The 20550-nt window shown below is 33.2% G+C and overlaps 1 protein-coding gene across 2 annotated transcripts in view; it reads right to left on the bottom strand.

The window, feature by feature from the left end:
- The window catches only part of LOC128176206 (uncharacterized protein PF3D7_1120600-like), a 176721-nt gene extending 160258 nt beyond the window's left edge, over positions 1-16463 (bottom strand). Inside the window, exons 1-18 of one of the 2 annotated variants that reach the window (XM_052842359.1) lie at positions 16382-16463; positions 14015-14053; positions 13616-13674; positions 10014-13330; positions 9060-9150; positions 8670-8839; positions 8011-8077; positions 7337-7585; positions 5847-6151; positions 5336-5492; positions 4597-4901; positions 4087-4243; positions 3356-3660; positions 2488-2650; positions 2135-2194; positions 1920-1982; positions 1361-1411; positions 766-828 (exon numbers count right to left, since the gene is read on the bottom strand). In XM_052842359.1, the coding sequence (XP_052698319.1) occupies positions 766-828; positions 1361-1411; positions 1920-1982; positions 2135-2194; positions 2488-2650; positions 3356-3660; positions 4087-4243; positions 4597-4901; positions 5336-5492; positions 5847-6151; positions 7337-7585; positions 8011-8077; positions 8670-8839; positions 9060-9150; positions 10014-13298 (5491 nt within the window). In that variant the 5' untranslated portion in view covers positions 13299-13330; positions 13616-13674; positions 14015-14053; positions 16382-16463. The remainder of the gene's footprint in view (positions 1-765; positions 829-1360; positions 1412-1919; positions 1983-2134; positions 2195-2487; positions 2651-3355; positions 3661-4086; positions 4244-4596; positions 4902-5335; positions 5493-5846; positions 6152-7336; positions 7586-8010; positions 8078-8669; positions 8840-9059; positions 9151-10013; positions 13331-13615; positions 13675-14014; positions 14054-16381) is intronic. The other variant, XM_052842361.1, reaches the window with a different exon arrangement.
- Positions 16464-20550: the final 4087 nt, after the last annotated feature.

The following is a 20550-nucleotide window of genomic DNA, read 5'->3' as shown; positions in this document are numbered from 1 at the left end:
TTTAATATTATATATGAATATCATTTTAACATTGATAAAATATGGCGTTAGGTATGTTTATATGCTATATACATGTCGAATCAACCTATTTATTCAGTCAAAGGAGAAAAGTGTACGTTGATGTCATAAAAACTCTGACGTAAATTGGAATAATGTTTTATAATATTCTGAAGATTCTGTCCAATGAGCAAACATTGCTTGACAATATGTAAAAGAAGGATCATGTTAATAAGTGTTTTGAAGAAAGCTGATAAAAACTTCCTTTTATTGTATAAATAAATATTTACAAATATTTTTTAAATATTTCAATCATAAAAATAATTGACAAAAACCGGATTAATTTGCTATCTTATGGATGTTACATTTTCCACAACTACTTACCAATTTCTTCTACATGCCTTTTTAAACTTTCGTTTTCATTTTGCACAGAAGCTAAATCACCTACATAAATGTATTTCATAAGTAAAATCTAAAATCCATGCTAACATATCAAACAGAAGTTCCTAAAAATAACCTTTATTATTGTGTAGCGCAATTATTTGTGTATATAACCATCAATCTAAGATAAAAATGTTTAACAACAATATACATGTATAGAAAAATCCTTGTTATGATTTGAATAGCTTTCTCAATATCAGGAATACTTTTAAAAGAATAATTTTACAAATTATAGGATTATGAAACCATATGCATCTTTCGAACATATGTAATTTCCTTATATTTTTTAATCGTTTATTTATATAAGTAATTTAACATGCAAAATACCTTCCAGTGTTTCAATTTGATGATTTTTATCTTCACACTGTTCTCTTAAATCATCAGCTGCTTCTAGAATGAAAAATATTTACATTGAATACTTGGGATCTCTAATAATTTGTCATGTTACTTGATTTTTAATTCAACGTAATGCAAGTCTCTTTCCTTGGGCCGTGGTGAGGGTATTAAAATATACAGAATGTTGGATAAAATATAAATTACAAATATTTTAACTATTATATAAAGTATGTACTATTGTTTCTGTAAATTTATCTTTTATTGCCACATTTATTCAAAATATATTAATTTGATTTTGATGCTGATGCAAAAACGTCATTGAAAAGTGTTATCTAAAATGCATAACATCGGTGATGCATGCACCGACTTTTGAAGCTTTATTGTATGATAAAGATGAATCGACTTTATTTATGTAATTATTGACTTCCAGTTATTAATCAATAACAAAAAGGACTCGATTTACTTTTACTTACGTTAACAGACGTTTTATACTGTTTTTCTTTTATGATAAAATCAGTAGAATTAAATGTAGAGTTACAAGATAAATAAGAGGGGTTTTATATTATAAACATATATCATAATTTACCTGCGGACGTTTCCGAAGCAACACATCTGTGCAATAAATCTGCGTTTTCGGCTGAATGTAAAAAAAAAAAAAAAAAAAAAATTCAATCATTAATTATTACTTTAAAATGAACTTTCCTTACAAAAATTTCGTATGGACGAGGAATATTCTACATGAAAATAAATAAAATTGGCACTATATTTAGAATATTTATCTTTCAGATATTTACAACTTGTCACTTATTTACAATAAAACTAAGAAAATCTGCCTTCTGTCCTTTTCAATATTTTTCTACTTTTTCATTGCTTTTCTTTCAACATATTTGTAAAATTCAGACTATGATAATACCTAGCAGTTCAATCCACACAGTTCAGTAAAGGAACTTAAAATAATAATAACTTTTTGAATCAAGTTGTAACATCGGCATTCAGTTAAAAATATTTATCGCAAGATCTAATAAACATTCTGACCATTTTAATCTCTGAAAGTACAAATAATTACTCGACGCCATAATGAGTTTTTTCTTCTTTTTGTTGATATTTATAAGTATAACTTTGTATTTTCCAGTTATCATACTTACAATTTTTCTCATTTATAATTTCATCCCGACGTTTCATTTCTTCTTTTAAAGTAGCCAGATTTTCTGTCGGTATATAATGATAAAATACATATTAAATTAATATATAAGTATATTTGCAAGGGATGCTTAATGATATGAAGGTCAGACAGTTACATGTTACAGAGTTCCTTTAATGTTATTTCTATAATATAAATATTCTTTAATTTGAAATGTACCATTTTTAATGTTTAGCTCTCGTTGTAATTTTTCAATTTCTTTCTCTTGTGAAGTTTTAACTGCAAAAAGAAGTTTAAAATGCATTCAATTAAGTTAAACAACACGAACGACCAAATTTAAACATCTTCAACAGAGGAAAGGCGTTACCATACACGAAAAATATCACATATTGTGTTTTTTGCAAGAACTCTCCACAAATAACGTATCAGGACCATTTTCTTCTATAAATAATATGCATTTTCCCGTTGCATTTTTTTTGTGGCTTTGCAAATCCCAGCAAATTGTATTTAACAAAAGTACATGATAATGCAATGCAATTTTGGAATAGTTTAAAGTAGTGCTAAGTATTTACGTTGTATATCAGAGAGCAAGTTGAAACTGAGGGTTTCATTGGAGCCTTCGTAATGAGCCATATCATTTCCAGACTCTGATGACTGAGGAGAATCCATTTCGTTTTCAAAATTGTCAGCATTCACAACGTTGTCATTTTCAGTCTCGTTTTCATATAAAGATAACTATTAAATATAAAATAACATATTCGTCCAAAACCAGTACAAGATTACTAGAATCTGATAAGTATAACATCATTGCTAAGGAAACTGTGTGTGTATTTTTTATACATAATTTTAAACATTTTTATGTTTCTATATGTAACATTTTAAACAAAACAGCAGGAATTTGTCATGCTTATCATCATAAGACAAGGTAAATGTATTTGTTGTATGTAATGTATTTGTATGCGTGTGTTTGTATAGGTATAAATAAATGTATTTCTCATTTGTATTGCTTCGTGTAATAATGATATTCCTGAAAAGGGAAAACTAATGATTCTTTGCGTTTCAAGAGTGAAGAAAAGGATTCCATATTATTTGTTAAAATGTCAAATCATTTGAGCACTGTAAGACTTATACTACAATTATTTCCTGTAAAGTTAACATGCATGATGGACACACTCAGTTGTCTTTTAGGAAGCATATTTTTGAATTTTTCCTAGTTCGCTGAAGGATTCGACTGATCGATATTAAATTGGTTAGAACTCTCAGTCCTGTCAGTTTCTAAACAGTTCTAAATTAATATTAATTTCCGTATGGAATAGAGGGAATTATATTTAGTGTGAATGTGATTAGTGATATGTTTATACTAAAGTATTCAAAAAAAGATATTTTAAAAATTTAAATGCAAAAATATATGATCAAATATGAGCAAATAAATTTTTTTACCTCCCCATTCAGCAAACCGGAATCACTGACATCGTCACCAAATGCCCGAGAAGGCTGTTCCTGTACAGGCGTCGTAGTGATGGAAGAATTCGGTGAATCAATGGTGGAAGTTGAAGCAGAGCGTTTCATCTCTTCGCTGTTTATATTACTATGGTCAATGTTTTTATTTTGAACACTCTGCGATGTATAATCATCTCTTGAGTTTACATCACTTGCAATGACTGTTGTTTCTACAACTGCATCCTCTCTCAATACATCATTAGACTCTGCAGATGTGTTCTTTTCTGAAACCTCTCTGGACTGGTCTAAGTATTACAAATATAAGTGAAACAAAAAACAAAAAATTCTTTTAAAAAAGTATGACATTAAGCTAAAATGAAAAACATGTAGATTTATGAAAAAAATATTGAAATCATCCATAAAAATTAGTATTCATGCGTGATTTCTTAAATGAAAAAAAAAACACTTTTGAAAAATATAATTTTAACATTTTAACTGTAACTGCAAATTGTTAAGTTTTCAAGTGTGCTGTTTGGGGTCCCCTATACCTTGGGAAAACGTTTTGCATACAAGCCGAAGCTTCGAATCGCCTTAGAGATATAAAAAAAAACTTGCAAGCGTTTGACTTGAAAATGACAGAAAAAATGTTCAATTTGTAGGGGGGATAATACTTTTAATAGAACAAAGGCTGTCAATGTGACAGCAAACAAGGTTTTCTACTCAGTACTTACTTTGTATATCAGAGAGAGAGTTGTGGGTTTCATCGGATCCTTGGTAGTGAGCCATATTAGTTCCAGAAGTTGGTGACTGGAAAGAAACCATTTCGTTTTCATAATTGTCAGCGGACACCACGTGTTTATTTTCAGACTCGTTTTCATCTAAAGGTATCTATCAAATATAAAATAACATTTTTGTCTAAAATAATACAAGATAACAAGAATTGAATTTTTAAAAATATATATAAGTGCTAAGTAAAAATTTTTGGGTAATTTCATAAAGAATTTTATCATTCTATCATTAGACAAGGTGGTTGTACATTACATATGTTTGTATTTGTAGGTAAATGTTTGGTAGATAAAATGTTCATGCTCATATTTGTAGAGATGTAAATGTGTTAACTTTGGGATGTGTGTAAACTAAAATCATCTAAAGATGTTTATAAAAATTTAAATTAAAAAAATATGATCGAATGTGAGCAAATAAAAGGTAAACCATTTTTTCCACACTGCTTAAGTTTTTACCTCTTTATTTCGCACACCGGGATCACCGACATCGTCACCAAATGCCCCAGAAGGCAGTCCCTGTACAGGCGTCATAGTGATGGAAGTATTCGTTGAACCAATGGTGGTATGTGAAGCAGAACGTTGCATCTCTTCGCTGTTAATATTATCATGTTCAATGTTTTCATTTTGAACACTCTGCGATGGACTATCATCCCCTGATTTTGCATCACTAGCAACAACTGTTGTTTCTACAACTACATCATCAGTCAATACATCATTGGACTCCGCAGATGTGTTCTTTTCTGAAATCTCTCTGGACTGGTCTAAGTATTAAAAATATAAATGAAACAAAACAATAAATAATCTCAAACAAAAGTATTACATTAAGCTAAAATGAAATACATGTAGATTCATGAAAAAAAAATATTGAAGTCATCCATAAAAATTAGTTATCAGGCACGGCTTCTTTAATGAAAAAAAAAAAACCTTTTAAAAATATAATTATAACATTCTAAAGGTCACTGTAAAAATTTTTGTTTTCAAATGTGCTATTTGGGGTTCCCTATACCTTTGGCAAAAGTTTTGCCTACAGGCCGAAGCTTTGGTACGCCTTAGAGATATGAAAAACTTGCAAGCATTTGACTTGAAAATGACAAAAAAATGTTCAATTTGTGGGGGGGGGGGGGGGGGGTAGTACTCTTAATATAATACAGGCTGTCAATGTGACAGCAGACTAGGTTTTCTTCTCGGTATTTACTTTGTATATCAGAGAGAGAGTTGTGGGTTTCATCGGATCCTTGGAAGTGAGCCATATTAGTTGCAGAAGTTGGTGACTGGATAGAATCTTCTTCGTTTTCAAAATTGTCAGCACCCACCACGTTGTTATTTCCAGCCTCGTTTTCATCTAAAGGTATCTATCAAATATAAAATAACATTTTTGTCTAAAATCAATACAAGATAACAAGAATTGAATTTGTAAAAATATATATAAGTGCTAAGTAAAAATTTTTGGGTAATTTCATAAAGAATTTTATCATTCTATCATTAGACAAGGTGGTTGTACATTACATATGTTTGTATTTGTAGGTAAATGTTTGGTAGATAAAATGTTCATGCTCATATTTGTAGAGATGTAAATGTGTTAACTTTGGGATGTGTGTAAACTAAAATCATCTAAAGATGTTTATAAAAATTTAAATTAAAAAAATATGATCGAATGTGAGCAAATAAAAGGTAAACCATTTTTTCCACACTGCTTAAGTTTTTACCTCTTTATTTCGCACACCGGGATCACCGACATCGTCACCAAATGCCCCAGAAGGCAGTCCCTGTACAGGCGTCATAGTGATGGAAGTATTCGTTGAACCAATGGTGGTATGTGAAGCAGAACGTTGCATCTCTTCGCTGTTTATATTATCATGTTCAATGTTTCCATTTTGAACACTCTGCGATGGACTATCATCCCCTGATTTTGCATCACTAGCAACGACTGTTTCTTCTCTTACTACATCCTTTCTCACTACATCATTAGACTCCGTAGATGTGTCTTCCTCTAAAACTCCTCTGGACTTTTCTAAGTATTAAAAATTGAAATAAGATTTCGAGCCCTAGAAAGAAAAATCCCGTCCGACGTAGCGGACGGTCTGTGAAGAAGTGCTGAAAGATAACGCGAACGAATTAACTTGCTAATTGGGGGTTGCTGTTAATTAAGTTATACTAGTAAGATAATTCATACTTCTTATTATAATTTTCTTTATTTAACTTCCATAAGTTTTTACATTCATGATTATTTATGTGGTCTTTTACAGGGCCAATCTTCCCTACAAACTTTCACTACGAATTATCTTACTGCGTCGGACGGGATTTTTCTTTCTCGGGCTCGAAATCTTAAATACAAAGATGTAGCTGCCACGTTTTGATCCGGTGTTTATACATTATCTAGATTTTATAAATTATTGAGTTTGTAGTTTAGTGCTAGTTTTGTAGATGTTTTTCTTCTTTCTTATGTAGTTTTTATTTTGTTGTCCTGAAGAAGGAACGGGTTGTCCCGAAAATTTGACAATCTTTGACTTTATTGTTCGTGTCGTTGGTTTGCTAGTGCTTCTCATATATATAAACTGTTCATTTTTTTTCTTTTTTGATTATATATATATATATATATATATATATATATATATATATATATATATATATATATATATATATATATATACAATTAATTTGCGAAACAATAACTTATTATTTTTAAAATTTAGAGAAAGTTTTATTCATACAATAAGGGGTACACTTTATGCAAAAAAAAAGAGACTAAGTTACACAAAGGGATAGGAATGACTCTGAAGTCAACTAACCTGACCAAAGCGCAGTTTTATATCTATGAGCTGCAACAGCATGCATGTACATGATTTTAGAGAGGAAATGTCTAAGTGTAATCAAAATAATGACCACTTGTATATTAGTAAGGTGAGGATAACATATTGGGCACTTGCGCATCTTGACACTAAATGCATTGTAACATAAACAGAAAAATTATAAATGGGAAAAACGTCAGGAATTGGACAATTTTGAAGATACAATAAATTGATACCATTTTATATACATGCATCTTCATTATATAATAAAGTTTAAAACTGAAATCTGTTATAGAACAGGCAACGCGGGGCAACAACTGACTAAAACTAGATAAATAGAAGACTAACTAAGTGGTCATTGGTTCGTTAAAATCAATGCGCTTTTGATAACAGCAATCTATATTTACTTTGTGGATTCAAGGAAGCGTTGCTACTGGGGGTTTCATCAGTGCCTCGGTCAGTTCCATATTCTGATGAGTGAGAAGACATCGGTTTATCTTCTTTATAACATGTATCAGTCTTTGTACTGATATTGTCATTGTCCATTTGGTTATCTTTAATGTCTCCAGTATGGAAACTCTGTGATGGACTAACACCTATTTTTGCTCCGTTTACACCAATAGACTCTGTTGTACTTTCCACATGTATAGGCTGGTCTAATTTAAAGTTCAATATTAAATAAAAAATAACGGATATCATTGTTGTTAATAAAAGGTCATAAAAAATTAAGTAGAAACTTCACTGAAGAAGATAGAAATTTAAAAGATATTCTCTGGTGTTAAATCCTTCTAATATTCCATACAAACATCATGTCGAAAATTCCTGGCAAAATTTTGCTTATAATTAAATCAAGAGACCTTTTTAAATACTTCAATTTCTACAAACAGGATGGAAACATGAGGAAATTGATGTATTCAAACATTGCTAAACATCGAATGCTACGCGCATATAAATTGACGCTATTAAGAGTACCTGTTGGTGATAAGTTCTTTTTGCAATGTGTGTATATTAAAATATTTAAACATAATCTTTGATTAAAAAACGAAAAAAATATCAAAAAACAACAAATGAGGTAAAATACCTTTCTCAGGAGTAGTCTGGTCATTGTTAGATTGAGTCATTGCGATATCATTGGTTTTCCCACCATCCTAAACGAGAATGAAAATAACACAAATTCTAACTTATCCTTTTTATAATGTCTTTTTATGTACATGGAAACTTCATATCATGAGAATCTATTTTCCACACTTTTCAAAAACGATTTTTTTCATACAAAAATTGTAACCACATTACTTTGGAAAGTAGTCTGACCTTTTACATAAATGTACTAAAGCTTTTTAATCAGAAAATAGCTTGTGGTCTGTAAATTGAAATTGGTTCATTGGTTCCTTAAAATAGTATAGAATGCTATTAATCTGAACTGTTTGAACAAGATTACTATGACAACAAAAGGCATAAAACTAGTACCGTGGGTACTCTATTTATGTGTGCTAAATAGATTTATTAAGTCCCAGTAGCTGGTAGCTCAATAAACAAGGGTGTGGTGACTTGAATATTTCTAGTTTTTAACGAACCTCGTCGCATATCGATATAACAAAAGTTAATAGATAGATAAGATTTATATCAACATGACAACAATGGACGAAAAATCACATCTTATAATTATTTACGTATTCAGAGGATACGACACTTTTATGAAGATTTGCAGTTTTAAGAAGTGTTCTCTAATAGTTAACTTACTTCTCCATTCTGCTGACTCGCATCCATGTTCATGTGTTTATGTTCAGTCTGACTCTCTGTCTCGTCCATGTGATTATGATCAGCTTGCTTTCCTTTTTCTATTTTTAAAGTATTGTTATCACGATGTTGTTCTTCCGTGTCAAAATTATCACGTTCAGTTTGACAGAAAACTGTAACAATTTGAGTCGAAAACCACAGAGAAAAATTTGAAATTCTAATGAATTACTCTTAAATTCATACATATCCGAAAATCGAATACCACATGTTTATGAACATCTTTTGGTGATTAGTTTGGACGTGTTGCTAACATGTATGTATATTTAAATGTTTCATCATTATCTCTGATTTTCAATAAAAGAATAACATGAAAACACATAGCAGCTAAAATACCTTCCTCAGAAGTACTCTGTTCATTGTTCGATTCAGTCTCTTCTTTCACATTGTTTCTGAGATGATTGTTTCTCCTATCTGAATTTTCAACCTGAAACATTGCATTCTATTAAAAATGTAAATGATAAAAAATGTAACTTAGTTATTTCAATCATTTTATATGCAGATGGAAACTCTATGTAATAATTATCTATTTTCAAAGATCTTCTGCAAGAGATATAAACTATAAACGTTGGGTGGTACACATCTCGACTGTGATGCATCAATCTAGTTTTACTTTCTATACTAGCAATGTTATCCTGCTATTAAGAACAATGACTTTCCATGATAATAGGTCTCTTAATTAACTTGTCTTTTGAGCATACAATATAAACCTCGGAGTCATATACAGATCTGATGTAATATAATGATATTATCTACAAATTATTTCAACTTTTACTTTATTGAAACTTCTTTAACTCAAAATATCTGAAACTCTTTCTCCCTTATTTATATGTTCTTCTCTTTATCATATCTAGTTTTTTGTTGAATTATTTTGAATCAGTTTTAATTCCAATATATGATACAAAATACATAAAGACACGTGTTACCATTATAAATAAGGTTTAATAAAAAGTGTCTGATAAGGTAACTTTAAAATAACCTATAAATAGCGAACGATCATTTTGACGATTCTTTTCTCTTTTTGCGGTCTTTAACACTGTACTAAGATATTTTTGGGCAATTTCCTTGACCAATGGAACATTATCCAAAAATTATTTATAACCATTGTCTAAATTTAACCTATAAATGAGAATAAACCATTTACTTTGTCCAAAAATGAGTTTCAAAATTTGAATAGAGCGATGCATATGGATATGTATTCATTTGAACGGGTTCAAGTTTAAGATTTCATAATTACCATAACTACTTTCATAGTTTTGATTATGTGTATATTTGAGGACTTAATCTTACCTCACACACTTTCGATCTTGGCGTCTCAAACGGTTTCTTTCCACAATGATCATCATTGTCATTTCCATCGTTTTCTCCCAATGCTTCCATTTCTTTACCTTCTTTCTCGTTTGGACTCATATCGTGGTCACTTTTGTTTTTCTCTGCTTCTTCTAAACTTAAGCGTTGGGTGCTATCCTCTCTGTCATCTTGGCTAGGTGTTCCAGAATCGTCAGTTCTCTCTTTTCCTTCTTTCTCGTTTGGACTCATATCGTGGTCACTTTTGTTTTTCTCTGCTTCTTCTAAACTTAAGCGTGAGGTGCTATCCTCTCTGTCATCTTGGCTAGGTGTTCTAGAATCGCCAGTTCTCTCTTTTCCTTCTTTCTCGTTTGGACTCATATCGTGGTCACTTTTGTTTTTCTCTGCTTCTTCTAAACTTAAGCGTTGGGTGCTATCCTCTCTGTCATCTTGGCTAGGTGTTCCAGAATCGTCAGTTCTCTCTTTTCCTTCTTTCTCGTTTGGACTCATATCGTGGTCACTTTTGTTTTTCTCTGCTTCTTCTAAACTTAAGCGTTGGGTGCTATCCTCTCTGTCATCTTGGCTAGGTGTTCCAGAATCGCCAGTTCTCTCTTTTCCTTCTTTCTCGTTTGGACTCATATCGTGGTCGCTTTTGTTTTTCTCTGCTTCATCTAAACTTAAGCGTTGGGTGCTATCCTCTCTGTCATCTTGGCTAGGTGTTCCAGAATCGCCAGTTCTCTCTTTTCCTTCTTTCTCGTTTGGACTCATATCGTGGTCACTTTTGTTTTTCTCTGCTTCTTCTAAACTTAAGCGTTGGGTGCTATCCTCTCTGTCATCTTGGCTAGGTGTTCCAGAATCGTCAGTTCTCTCTTTTCCTTCTTTCTCGTTTGGACTCATATCGTGGTCACTTTTGTTTTTCTCTGCTTCTTCTAAACTTAAGCGTTGGGTGCTATCCTCTCTGTCATCTTGGCTAGGTGTTCCAGAATCGTCAGTTCTCTCTTTTCCTTCTTTCTCGTTTGGACTCATATCGTGGTCACTTTTGTTTTTCTCTGCTTCTTCTAAACTTAAGCGTTGGGTGCTATCCTCTCTGTCATCTTGGCTAGGTGTTCCAGAATCGTCAGTTCTCTCTTTTCCTTCTTTCTCGTTTGGACTCATATCGTGGTCACTTTTGTTTTTCTCTGCTTCTTCTAAACTTAAGCGTTGGGTGCTATCCTCTCTGTCATCTTGGCTAGGTGTTCCAGAATCGTCAGTTCTCTCTTTTCCTTCTTTCTCGTTTGGACTCATATCGTGGTCACTTTTGTTTTTCTCTGCTTCTTCTAAACTTAAGCGTGAGGTGCTATCCTCTCTGTCATCTTGGCTAGGTGTTCTAGAATCGCCAGTTCTCTCTTTTCCTTCTTTCTCGTTTGGACTCATATCGTGGTCACTTTTGTTTTTCTCTGCTTCTTCTAAACTTAAGCGTTGGGTGCTATCCTCTCTGTCATCTTGGCTAGGTGTTCCAGAATCGTCAGTTCTCTCTTTTCCTTCTTTCTCGTTTGGACTCATATCGTGGTCACTTTTGTTTTTCTCTGCTTCTTCTAAACTTAAGCGTTGGGTGCTATCCTCTCTGTCATCTTGGCTAGGTGTTCCAGAATCGCCAGTTCTCTCTTTTCCTTCTTTCTCGTTTGGACTCATATCGTGGTCGCTTTTGTTTTTCTCTGCTTCATCTAAACTTAAGCGTTGGGTGCTATCCTCTCTGTCATCTTGGCTAGGTGTTCCAGAATCGCCAGTTCTCTCTTTTCCTTCTTTCTCGTTTGGACTCATATCGTGGTCACTTTTGTTTTTCTCTGCTTCTTCTAAACTTAAGCGTTGGGTGCTATCCTCTCTGTCATCTTGGCTAGGTGTTCCAGAATCGCCAGTTCTCTCTTTTCCTTCTTTCTCGTTTGGACTCATATCGTGGTCACTTTTGTTTTTCTCTGCTTCTTCTAAACTTAAGCGTTGGGTGCTATCCTCTCTGTCATCTTGGCTAGGTGTTCCAGAATCGTCAGTTCTCTCTTTTCCTTCTTTCTCGTTTGGACTCATATCGTGGTCACTTTTGTTTTTCTCTGCTTCTTCTAAACTTAAGCGTTGGGTGCTATCCTCTCTGTCATCTTGGCTAGGTGTTCCAGAATCGTCAGTTCTCTCTTTTCCTTCTTTCTCGTTTGGACTCATATCGTGGTCACTTTTGTTTTTCTCTGCTTCTTCTAAACTTAAGCGTTGGGTGCTATCCTCTCTGTCATCTAGGCTAGGTGTTCCAGAATCGTCAGTTCTCTCTTTTCCTTCTTTCTCGTTTGGACTCATATCGTGGTCACTTTTGTTTTTCTCTGCTTCTTCCAAACTTAAGCGTTGGGTGCTATCCTCTCTGTCATCTTGACTAGGTGTTCCAGAATCGTCAGTTCTCTCTTTTCCTTCTTTCTCGTTTGGACTCATATCGTGGTCGCTTTTGTTTTTCTCTGCTTCATCTAAACTTAAGCGTTGGGTGCTATCCTCTCTGTCATCTTGGCTAGGTGTTCCAGAATCGCCAGTTCTCTCTTTTCCTTCTTTCTCGTTTGGACTCATATCGTGGTCACTTTTGTTTTTCTCTGCTTCTTCTAAACTTAAGCGTTGGGTGCTATCCTCTCTGTCATCTTGGCTAGGTGTTCCAGAATCGCCAGTTCTCTCTTTTCCTTCTTTCTCGTTTGGACTCATATCGTGGTCACTTTTGTTTTTCTCTGCTTCTTCTAAACTTAAGCGTTGGGTGCTATCCTCTCTGTCATCTTGGCTAGGTGTTCCAGAATCGTCAGTTCTCTCTTTTCCTTCTTTCTCGTTTGGACTCATATCGTGGTCACTTTTGTTTTTCTCTGCTTCTTCTAAACTTAAGCGTTGGGTGCTATCCTTTCTGTCATCTTGGCTAGGTGTTCCAGAATCGTCAGTTCTCTCTTTTCCTTCTTTCTCGTTTGGACTCATATCGTGGTCACTTTTGTTTTTCTCTGCTTCTTCTAAACTTAAGCGTTGGGTGCTATCCTCTCTGTCATCTTGACTAGGTGTTCCAGAATCGTCAGTTCTCTCTTTTCCTTCTTTCTCGTTTGGACTCATATCGTGGTCACTTTTGTTTTTCTCTGCTTCATCTAAACCTAAGCGTTGGGTGCTATCCTCTCTGTCGTCTTGGCTAGGTGTTCCAGAATCGTCAGTTCTCTCTGGTTTCTCATTTTGTTTGTTGGTGTTCCTGTTACTCGTTTTCATTTTTCCATTTCCCGACTTTTTATCTTTTTTATTTCTAAGTGGTCCTTCCATCTTTCAAGTTAAGTTGTGATTATCAGGAAATTCTAAAATGTAATTATTCAAATTACACTGACAAAATGAAAGAAATTACATTAGCTATAAGTTACCACAAATGCATTGTACGTTTCATAAAAAAATCAATTACAGTGCGTACTGTAAAGAAATTTAATCTTTGAACTTTACAGACACAATCCAAGTAGTGTACCTTTAATTACAAAAATACACTTTGGTATTGACAATGCAATTAAAATAAAACCAGAGACTAAACATTTACACTGATAAGTAAAACATTTTATAGTTTATAAACAGTTTATATAAAAATTACATACCACAAGATGCTATGGATATCGACTGGATAGTGTTCTCTGGAAACGGTATACTGCTCTAACTTAATTAGAATTATAGGTAACTTATATTATACACATACATGAAGCTTCAATATAACTGGTTAATTTAATGAATGAACCAATGGAATAACAGATAGGAGCTAGGAAATCAATTCACTTAAGAAGTAAAACTTTCACTGATATCCTACTGTACGCCCCTGTACCATCAATTTGAAAAACAAAATCTTTCTCAAAATCTTCAGTATGATCATTTTTATTATGATAAATATAGGATTAACATTATGTACATAGAGAAGAATGCACCAGGTCTTCCAGGGTGACCAATCCAATAAATAAAATCATTTTTATATAAATTAAAAAAAAAAATCTAGGGAATCTTACCTTATAAGCTCTAACTTTGTGTAACTATTCAACTCTTCACTAAAAGTAAAAGTAAGGTCTTTACAGTAAATCAAAACGAAAGTAAAAGCACTCCCGAATTTTAAAATTACTAGGAACAGAAAATGAAACTGAAAGTAATTTACGGTCGTATCTATAAACCCCTGGTTTGTCGGAATTTATTTTATTTTAAGCATTGTAGTGGTACAAACTTATCCAGGTATACGTGTGATTAAGAACTGCGATTCATAACAATGAATATTTAAAATATTGTCCAGTTATACAGGGCTACAAATTGTAATACAAAAGTATCATATTCAACCTTGTTTTTTTTTCTTTGTTAGTAAAAAACTTACTTTTTGAATTAAGATATTCTATTATATGCAATTCTGTTAAACTTCTTACTATTATATAGCTTGTTATGTTAAGTTGTCAGGTTCAATCTAAAATATGTGCTTGAAATAAATATCGAATTGTTTGCAATTTAGTGCCTTGAGGGTTGAAACTTAGTCAGTGACACAGTTTTAGTACATAACAAAAACATGTTTAAAATGTGACATGCATCGTTAAAAAAATAAGTATGCATTATATGCTTTAAGGAAGTTGGTTGCTTAATCCGTGTTCTACTTGAATTTCCGTGTCGACTTCCTTTATTGCTGACTCAAAAAAAAAAATTACATGCACATTGCAGGAAAAATCGATATTTTTTCAGTTGCATTAAAAACGCAACCATAGCTTTTAATTGTTAGTAAAACATTTTGATCGTGCACTTGATTTCAAGTTTTGAACTAAACTTTTTTAGCGACTCATGCACTAACGGTTATATTAATTTGCCTTTCGCTGCATTACAAACTGATTGATATATATGTAACCGAACAGAAAGGAGGCAGTTGATAGTTTCAGTCGATTTATTAAATAGGTAAATAAAGCATTGACCTATAAACAAAGAAGTAATTAATACATTAGCCATAAAATACAGTTTTACATGTACATTTGATATGTTTTGTTTCTGAAATCTATGACAATAAGCAACCGTTACTCCAGTATTCATTTATAATATAAAAACATGTTTTGTAACAATTTTACATTTGAACTTACAAACAAGTTTTAGAAATTACTATGACAAGTTTAACTGCAAAAATACGATAAAGTATACACTTTGCAATTAAAATAAAATGCCCTAGCTAATCACTATCATGGTAAGTAAAGAAATATATAAGTCAATATAATATTAACATACCACAAGATGCAGCAGATACACGCTGGATTGACCGACGATGTTAAAATGAAATACTGCCTAATTTTACTTAGTTTGAACGATAACTTGTATCAAATAGAGATTTAAATTTATTGGATAATGAAAATAAGAAAGACCAATGAAATTAGAGAACCAAGGAAAAACGAAAGCCTTTACTCAGCCAACTCAATCCAGTTGCGCAGTGTAACTGGCAGTTATTTAAAATTTAAAACTGTGTTTAACAAAAACGGATAATGAAATAGATAAAACGAATAAATACATATAGAAATATGTTTGATCAATACATGATCAACACATATAATTATAACGCTGGTTTATAAAAATAGACATTGAACTCAAATTTCAAGAGGCTTTTTAAAAATGTTCAAACGTTTTTTTTATCTTCGAAGAGTACTCAACTGATCGTTTGGTTATGTCATTATTTAAAACCTGCAAAACTCGGTCGATATGTTGCTAGTGTCAACGATCAATCAATCCAATTTAATGTTCTGCGTGCTAATGTTTATTTAATGCAATTTTCATGCTATTTAACATTTTGGCAGAAAGACAAAAATTTTGTATTGATGATCAAATGATACAGTTATACATTATAGGAACATATAATCTTCATATCAATAAATATTGCCTAAGCTAGCCGAGTCTCGGGGATATTTTTTTTAAACAACTAATTTCTATGGAATATGAAGGATAAAAGTAACAAATCTCGGAGTTTTGTCCATTTTTGACTAATGAAATATATCTAGATTGCCTACAGTCTCGCCAAAAACGACATTAAACAAGCTCTTGGCCTCCTCTTTAAAATGATGTCAAATTGAATATAGGTACCGGGATTACTTTTCCCCTGATTGAACATGTCAAAATGTCAAAATATTATTTATTTTATTTCTACATAATTCCTTTAAAGCTGTAAAATACGGGGGAAATTTCATCAAATCAATTATGACGTCATAATGGTTCTAGCACCAAAAAGTCAGTCTGGAATCATTTACTAGATCTTGACCTTAACTGCTTGAATATTTTAAAAAAAAACATAAAAATAAATCATGCGACTTTATCAAATAATGTTTTGTTTATTTCTAAATTTTAAAGATGAACAACACAAACTTTCTTACCGCATTGACGCTTTCCTCTCAAATTGTTTAGAAGCGTGTATTTAGCCTATTACTATTTAAATAGGAATTCAAAAAGAAAGCAAAATTCCGGGAACTCAAAACGAAAGTAAACAAAACGTTAATATAGGTCAACCAAAAACAGTACAAAAAATATATACACTCTTTTTCTACCATTTTATATCCAAATTGTAGACCATTATATATAATATTGCTTCAAAATTATAACATATAATTAGAATACACACGTACATTTAACATATTTGACATGAATTTTCTATGGGGTGACGACAAAGAGGACCCGAAGTCATACAACTTTTACGTTTGATCTCGATCAGTCTCTCTTTTTCCACTGTGTGCTCTGTTTGATGAAGTGAGACTAAGACATCTGAGATTTTCCTCATAGCCCATGCGCGGATCTAGAGGGGGGGTCCGGGGGGGGGGGGTCCCGACCCCCCCTGGAAAATGAAAATTTATTAAATTTACATAGGGGCCTAGTAAAATTATCGCGAAAATATGCCTCGGACCCCCCCTGGCAAACACAATTATCCTTCGGACCCCCCCTGGAAAAATTTTCTGGATCCGCGCATGTAGCCTACTATATATTTTATGTGGATTCCTAAATAAACAATGCTGATGGGATACTTGTAAACATGTTGCAGATATATAGGGTCAAATATATTCTCACTAGTGAACCTTGGATAAGAGGAATTATGCAGGTTGTCTGCACGGCATGTCTGTTACAAGGCCATGTTCATTCCGTAATCATGGTAGACTTGTTTTCAAAATATGTTTAAAAAATTAGGTCGAAAGACAATAGTAATATATGTACAAAATGGATTTTTTACCAACCCTATTCCACACACAAAACATATACGACGACAAGTTCCTCTTTCAAATATTTTCAAGATTGTTTATGATAGTTTGTGAATGAATTTTTTCTCCTGACTCCAACACAAATTCATTTTGTTTGGGTCTTTTTTTAAATTCTTGGTAATGTTGGTCATTCGGTCATGAAAAACAACCCATTATAAGATATCCAGAGCGTTTTCTAAAATTGCTCAAGTCGTTTCATAAAAAATCGTTTCATAACAAGATGACAATGCACCAATGGTTATGATTTCCCGGATATCAAACCGAAAGTACACTACCATTCACAATCAAAGTACTGAAAGTACTGATACGAGTTGATGGTAATAAACCAATCGCAACTTCTCGGGACTTTCCGGCAGGCTTGGAAAAACACCTCGAATGTATTACCTAGGCGTACATGACAACCCCCCCCCCCCTCCCCCTTTTTATAAAACTTGGCGGGCGAAGCCCTCGGGAAATATGCTTATTTTTGGGGAATATTTCCAAACATTCATGCAATAAAAGTTTTATTACACCGAACTACATATGATTATACAAAATATGCTGATTTCTAATTTTCTAATAATTTTTTGACTTGTCGAAAGCAATAACGTCGTGATTGTTTGTTTCGGTTTTTTTAATCTCTCTTTTCTTTCATACAGTCGAATCAATTACAATAGTAAAATGGTTTTCATGGTTTAAAGATAATTTATTTGATGAGATATTTTTTATTTAATCATATTTGTCAACATCTTATACTCATATTGGTTTTTATTTTATACCTTTTGAATGAAGATCCCCAGATTTTCGGATAGGTGAGGCACGATATTTATTCCCCGGGATGACGCGTAATATAGATTAATCATATTTTGGTATAATAACACTCCAAAACAAGCACTATTTATATACTGTCGCTCCTTCGCCTTCGCAACTTCGCACTTCGCATTTTAATGTGTTGAGCTCTTTATTGTTTAAAGATAATTTTAGCTATAAAACTCTTGAGAAAATATTTGCGATTAACAATCTAAACACTTTGTTGCATAATGAAATTCAAACGTTTCTGTGTTTAACCATTGTTACATGTAGTACAGTATTGAATTAAGGTAAACAGACTGGTAGGTGACAGAGAAAGTCTGAGAGTACATGCACATTATGGCATACATTACATTCATATGGAGTACATAAAATAAATATTTTTATAGGCTTAGCCAGCACTGGTAAACAGATGTTGGATAACCTAGTAAAATATTAATAAACTTTCATAGAGTACAATTGCACACAGCACACTGTCTAGCGCGTACCGGTAACATTCGAGAGCTTTCGACATACCTCGGGCGAGTACGATACCTGCATCGAACTATAAGTAATCGACCAAGCGAAAGGAAAAAGACGAAGGCGAGCGTGCGAAAACCAGATTATGAAGTTGCAAAGGCGAAGAAGCAATAGGAGTATCCATCTCACTTCGAACCTTCGCCCTTGCACCTTTACACTTTCGCATTCGAACCTTCGCAATCTTGAATCTTCGCCTTGAAGGCGAAGGTGCGAGTTGCTAATACAGAACACCATAGTTTTTCTGTTTTGAGTGTCCTTGTTTCATGCAACTTACAATCATAAATAAAATTCTACAGGGATATTGCATTGCAAATGACATGCAAAGGACCCGGATGATATTGATGACAAATTGTGCGGGCAGTTTCGAAAATTTTCGAATGGATAACTCCCCTAAATAACGTATGTTCGTTCCTTCGCGAATTTCTCTGTGTATAAAGAGGGGGCGTGTGAAAAAGTCTGACAATTTTCGCCATATATATGGATTCAGTGAGAGGTATGCGTATTTATTTTAAAAATTCAACCAAAAGTTATGGGAACGGTAACTTGGGGCAGATTCATTAACCGTTTAGCTAGAACACTCCCACCATCCCATTATCTTATTTCATCAACATCAACCCCTATCCTAAAGATACTGTTCATATTTCCCGACTCGTTTAGCTGTTAATTTTGAAACAACGGGTTTCGATTTTTCAAAACAGTTAAAAGTATACCAGTATATGGTGTAATTTGTTGTCTTCATAAAACAATGGCATTCCTTGACTAACGAGATAAATGTCTTTTGCGGAATCATAAAAATGAAACTGGATGTGACTTTGGCTGACTCCAATGGATGGCACAAGACTGAGAGATGGGTTGCATTTCTTCTGGTGAAACGAGAAAACAATAGTTTGAGAAATGAGTTACGATGAGTGACCATCAAGATTGTTTGGTTTGGCCTCGTTTTGGAAATAGTCGTCTTCATCTGATGAATCATCATTATATTCTTCAGAAACTGTAGTAGCGGCTACGAGAGACTCACACCTTTTCTTTTTCAATCCATTTTGCTCATACGCTGCAGTTTTTCCAATGATGACGTCAAATCGACCATACCATGTCTGAGTATTTCCAACAACCCACATGCAGCTGCGCATTATTTAGTACTTACATCATTCAAAAGTTTTTAGAAACCGTTCAAAGATCATGGTTAAAGAACACTTTATACATGTACTTGTGAAAAATATGACTGTAATGGTTCTCTTTTAGACAAAGAGTATAAGAGGCCCATGGGCAAATGTAAAAATTCGACCCCCCATTGTGGTCCCACCTTACCCTGGGAATCCATATAATTTATGCGCATGTAACAATTCCTTTTTTATGCTTTCATGTTAAATATTGAAATCTGATTGGTTAAGACGCAGTTCATAATCCGTTCTAATACTCTCAGCGTTAGCAACGCACTTAGCAACGGGTAACATTGAAAATTGTTACATGCGCGAAAATTATGCGCGTAAGGTTCGCTGTAGAATTCACATTATTCCTATATAAAAGCAGTAAAGTTTTCTTTAAAATTAAGACATTCAGTATGATAAAATAAATAGTGCCTGTTTGGGAGGATAACAGTTGAAATTGACACACCTCGAAAACCATTGTCAACCTCCGTTTCGCGTCGGTTGACAATGGTTTTTTCGGGGTGTCAATTTCAACTGTAACCCTCCCAAACAGGCACTATTTATATATTGTTATACTTTCATGTTAAATACTGAAATCTGATTGGTTAAGACGCAGTTAATAATATTTACTATTACCCTCAGCGTTAGCAACGCACTTGGCAACGGGTAACATTAAAAAATGTTACATGCGCGAAAATTATGCGCGTACGGTTCGCTGTAGAATTCACGTTATTCCTATATAAAAGCAGTAAAATTTTCTTAAAATTTTTAAAAAAGACATTCAGTATAACAAAATAAATAGTGCCTGTTTGGGAGGATAACAGTTTAAATTGACACCCC

The sequence above is a fragment of the Crassostrea angulata genome, chromosome 3 (genome assembly GCF_025612915.1).
Source record: "Crassostrea angulata isolate pt1a10 chromosome 3, ASM2561291v2, whole genome shotgun sequence".
Lineage (NCBI taxonomy): Eukaryota > Metazoa > Mollusca > Bivalvia > Ostreida > Ostreidae > Magallana > Magallana angulata.
This window is presented reverse-complemented; position numbering and strand designations above follow the sequence as displayed.